The 4800-nt window shown below is 33.3% G+C and overlaps 1 protein-coding gene across 1 annotated transcript; it reads right to left on the bottom strand.

The window, feature by feature from the left end:
* Positions 1-304: 304 nt before the first annotated feature.
* LOC131064288 (cyclin-SDS-like) lies at positions 305-3499 on the bottom strand. Its single transcript, XM_057998388.2, has 7 exons — positions 2535-3499; positions 2067-2231; positions 1735-1904; positions 1513-1641; positions 1243-1423; positions 678-722; positions 305-587 (listed from the first exon to the last, which is right to left on the bottom strand). The coding sequence occupies exons 1-7, from the start codon at positions 3411-3413 to the stop codon at positions 555-557; spliced, it is 1602 nt and encodes a 533-aa protein (XP_057854371.2). The 5' UTR covers positions 3414-3499; the 3' UTR covers positions 305-554.
* Positions 3500-4800: the final 1301 nt, after the last annotated feature.

Below are 4800 nucleotides of genomic sequence, written 5' to 3'. Positions count from 1 at the left end.
AACAATAAAATATTTAATAAAAAATACCAAAAATATCCATATACTAGATAAGAGAATAAAAATTATAAGTTATGAAATAATATCACTCAATTAAAAAAAAAAAAAACTTATCCAAGATCATATAAGTATCATACTTCACATCATTTTAATTGCATTATCAAATCTACTATCTAAAATTTCTCTTCTAATTCGCATTTACCATCTTGTTTAGCTATATGGCCACCGACAGTAAATATAGGTTAGTTTTCTCAGTGAGGATGCGCTTTTTTAAAAACATATTTTTTTGTAAGCAATTAAAATATCAGTGGGGAAATCTTGTAAGATCAATTATATAAAATATTGACACTTACTAAAAGAAAAGAAAATCTTAATCGTTAATGCAATCAAATTTATTCCGAACTACGTTTTCACAGAAAACACAGCAGAAATGGGGCCTCCCCGGAAATTTGTTGTTTTTACACGAGTACAATAAGACTGTAAAGCAAAGTCTGGATGGCGAGTCCGAGGAAAATCTTCTAAGATAAACAACGATTTATTCTTCTCATAACTATCTACTACCACACGTTCTCCAGCAACCATTCCAATCTCTGCATACAAACATTGTAATTAGGCGTCACAAATTCGAATTAGTGTAAAACATGATTTATCGTCTGCAATATATTTGTCAATTTGAATACCTCGACGCAGTCTTTCAAATCTTCATCATCATCCTTCCTACATTTCTGATAAGCGTCCACATTAAAACAAATTAAATAGACAGTTCGTGGATATTGCATATGATTTTCACATGATCCATAATATTATTGTACATAATTTTTTATTTTGATGCTATATTTTTTATTCTTTTGAGTCTAATTTTATGTTTCATCATCAATTATAAAATTCAAATTTCATCAACAATCATCCAGAAAAAAACAAAATTCAAAAATTCAAATTTGAATCAAACATCAAAGAAAACTTACACAATCAAAATTAATTAAAAAATTCAAATTTCATCAACAATCATTCAGAAAAAAAAAAATCAAACATTCAAATTTGAATCGAACATCAAAAAAACTTAAACAATCAAAATTAAAAATCAACAATCATCCAGAAAAAAAAAATCAAACATTCAAATTTGAATCGAACATCAAAGAAAACTTACATAATCAAAATTAAAAATGACGTACAATAAGCTTGTGGATATGACTGTTCAGAAATTTAAGTAAATCTAGAAAAGGAATATTAGATTAATAGAAGTACCTCGATTACCAATTTGTATGAATCTTTTCGATCAAGCATCTGACAGGCGAGAATGACTAAAGATGAAGCTATAGTTGACGGCCAAAAGCGGAGCAGCTGACGATCTACTAAGGACATGCATGCCAAGTATTTGGCCGTCGTCTCAAGCTCCACATCTCCTCTCGCAGCTTTCAAATAATACCTGTGCATAAATACCCGAGCTGTTACAGCTGTGCGCTCTCCGTAATAATGCGGCTAATGCCTGAAGAATGATATTAAAGATGAACATACCACAGAAAATTAGCAATCGTGGGTGTGTAGCATCGGTAATTTAATCCTTTGAGAAGAAGATATTCCATTGCAACGACTTCCCGTCGCTTGAAAAAATTGTTTGCGATCTTGAAAGTTTCCTGCTTTATACTAAGAGGCAAAGTACAGAGGTTAAATATTTTCCTTTTGGAAGAAATATTTGAATCTAGAAAAAATAAAGGCTTGGATGATATTATTTAATACCAATTATAAGGTTGCTTTTCTTCGAGTCTGATGGCAAGTGTCATGCAGGCGATTCCCAGGACCTGCAGCAGACGGTTGTCGCTTGGAAACGTTCCCTTGGAAAGGAATCTATCCATTAAATTTGCGCCTAAGAATAATGTTTCCCACTGAAGCTGATTCGACGCCGTGTGCTGTGTTCATATCAAGCCAATTCTTGTTATTTTTTCGAATTCAAAGAATTTGCCGAACTGTTCCACATATTATATGTAATAACTCCATGATTCAGTTATTTCTCTCGTCTTTTGAGAAAATAAAGATTTTTTGTGAAATATCCGACAAATAAAATGCAGAACCTCCATAATCCAGTTAATCATAACAAGACGCTGTTGTCCAATGGCATCGGAGAGGTTCGAGTCGAGATAATTCCACATATTATCCCAAAACAGTGCTTGTCTTCCTTCTTTTGCTCTAAATTTCTGAAAAGTTTTCTCATCTTCGTCATCACCAAGTTCGAAATCCTGCAAAGCTCATGGAATAAAGTATAGCTTAAACAGTTAAATATTAAAACAGAAATATTTATAAACTTTGACAAATTTCGCCTCTTTAGCTTTCCTGCAGCCATTTTTATCCATATTTCTGCAACAATTTTCAAAATATCTTAATTTCTGGCGATCTATTTTTTGCAGAGCTTAATAAGTCTGAACGTCAATTTGCAGAAAAGATATGTAGGCTCAACAAAATTTATGACCTGTGTTCCTTTAACATTCACATAACAATTCGAAATAAATAAATATAAATTAAAGGTTTGAAAAGTTTGTAACCTCGTTATTGTCATTTCCAGTACGGGATTCTGAAAGATCCGTTATGCTAAACGAAAGCTCCGGTAAGTTAGCATAAGCAAAGTCTTTCCAAGACAAAAATTTCTCCTCATACTCAGTTATTAAAGAAGAACAGGTAAGCACTGAAGAATGTGCAGCAGAGTCCAGTAAATCATCGGTACTCGCGCTGAAAAATGGACTAATCGGATGTACCTCATAATCTGAGTAGTAATATGGAAGATCAGGCGTTGCGTCAGAAAATGCACAAGGAGAAGGAAATGCCGCTTCACAATGGTCAAGCTTAGACAGGGCCGTTTCAATCTCTGGATCAAATACAGATTCGGTGAACGATAATTCCCCCGGATACACCGAACTTTGCACAGAATTCTTAAATTTCCTTTCCTTTGGAGGCTCAGAAGGCGAGAACTGATCTGGATAGATGACATTTTGTCTAAAGCAGTTTTCTGTCAAAATATTGTTCCTTGAAGACGAGAATTGTTCAGAAATGGCAGGTGCCGGTTCCCTTTCCAAGCAAGAATTCTCGGAAGAGGCAAATTTAGCCTCAATAGGTTTATTTTCCGAAAAGAATTCGGGCTCTGGATAGATATTTGAGTGGAGGTTTTCCTGGCATGAAATTTTTTCACATGGCTGCTGAAGGAGAGTGGAGTGTGAAGTGGAGGGAAGTGTGTTACAAGAGAAAGCCGAGTTTCTGCGGTGAATTAAGGATGCTGATCCAGCGCCTTTGTGAAGCAAAGCGGTTGAGCCAGAGGAAACGTTTCTCTTCGTTTGCTTCTTCTGCTTCCTTGGCTCAACTTTTGTGCGTTTCTGTGGTGGCGGAGAAACTCGATTCCTGGTCTTGCGCTTCCTCGCAACTTTCACCATTTTCTTCCACACAATCTCTTTCTTCTCTTCTCTTCCGCTGCGGGTGTAAACCGGGGAAAATGCTGATATAATTACTCGAGGGGATTTCTTTATTTATGTTAACGAAGTATCAAATACGGTAGGTTGTCGACCGTATCTTTGCGTGAGTGTGTTATTATTAGCAATTCAGATTTTTATTTTAGGATTTAATACCAATTTGTTGTTTTATATAGGAATATTCTTTTCGGTTGAGGGATAAAGATTAAAGGGTGTTTATTTTTCGAAATTATTTAATCGGGTGTTTATTTTTCGAAATTATTTATCTATTATTTTGATTTAATTTGTTATGGTATTCAATTTTTACATTGAGCAAGATGTGATTCTTTATAGACTTATTTAAAACCATTCAACGTCACTAATAAACCAAAGATCTATCGATACAATTTAAAATTTCAAATATGTAGGATGCAAATTCATTCCAAAGAATTTAGAGTATATTTCATAGAATATAGTATATAATTGTAAAATTAATCATTGGATAATATAATTTAAACGATTTTGATTTTCAAAAGAAACGTTTATAAGGTTGTTTAGTGATCACTTCTCAATATTATATTATATATGTGTATTCAATAAGAAGAAATTGAAGGTGAAATTTAGAGGAAAATGTAAATGAGGAAAGAAAATGTGTGTCTATATGGTGGTTACAAAATCTTAGTCTTCCCTATTTTTTATCTATGGAATGTACTTGTCTTGTATCCACAAGTTCAGTTGTGTTATTTATGGACTCATTTTCTTCATTTTGCTCGAGATGCATTAATCTATGTGATATTCTTGGTATCTATGAAGATTGGTGGTATTAATGAATATTTTTGCTAGTCTATTGTATGACCTAGTTTTGAGGGATTTTTGCCATGATCAATAAGAGTAGAAAAAATGATGTTGCTCTTTAGTCAAGCAAAGGGGATCACTTCTATAAATCATGGATTTGAACTTGGGTGGTCATGAATAAATATTGCTCTTCAATCATGCAAATGATTTCAAAACATGTGACCACAATGAGGAAATCAGAGAGAATTATCACTATTCAATCAAGCGAATGGGATTATTTCCGTAAGTCATGGATCTAAACTTTAGTGATGTGCGGATAAAAAAGGATCAATGCTAACAAGTACATATAGATTTAGGTTAGGTTTGGTCTATGTGCTATTTTTATGTAGTGACTAGCATACAAGTACAAATTCTACATAAAAGGTGACAGATGACTTGATTCTAAGTTGATTCCATATACATTCATTCCACGAGACTTGTCTTGAACCTTAATATAAAAATTGACTTAACTAGTTCAAATTCCAATCTTAAAATTTTAGGTTTGAGTTAACTCCAATTTCTAATTGACCATTGTGTA

Source organism: Cryptomeria japonica, chromosome 2 (genome assembly GCF_030272615.1).
Source record: "Cryptomeria japonica chromosome 2, Sugi_1.0, whole genome shotgun sequence".
Lineage (NCBI taxonomy): Eukaryota > Viridiplantae > Streptophyta > Pinopsida > Cupressales > Cupressaceae > Cryptomeria > Cryptomeria japonica.
The sequence above is the reverse complement of the archived record's forward strand: the minus strand, read 5'-3'. Positions and strand labels throughout refer to the sequence as shown.

What these genes read in the sequence shown, in the direction of transcription:
- LOC131064288 (XM_057998388.2), bottom strand. Translation starts at nt 3,413, where the DNA reads ATGGTGAAAGTTGCGAGGAAGCGCAAGACCAGGAATCGAGTTTCTCCG. An exon ending in ACGATTGCTAATTTTCTGTG is followed by an intron (nt 1,424 to 1,512) that starts GTATGTTCATCT and finishes ATTTATGCACAG; the next exon opens with GTATTATTTGAAAGCTGCGA. An exon ending in ATTTGAAAGACTGCGTCGAG is followed by an intron (nt 588 to 677) that starts GTATTCAAATTG and finishes GTTTGTATGCAG; the next exon opens with AGATTGGAATGGTTGCTGGA.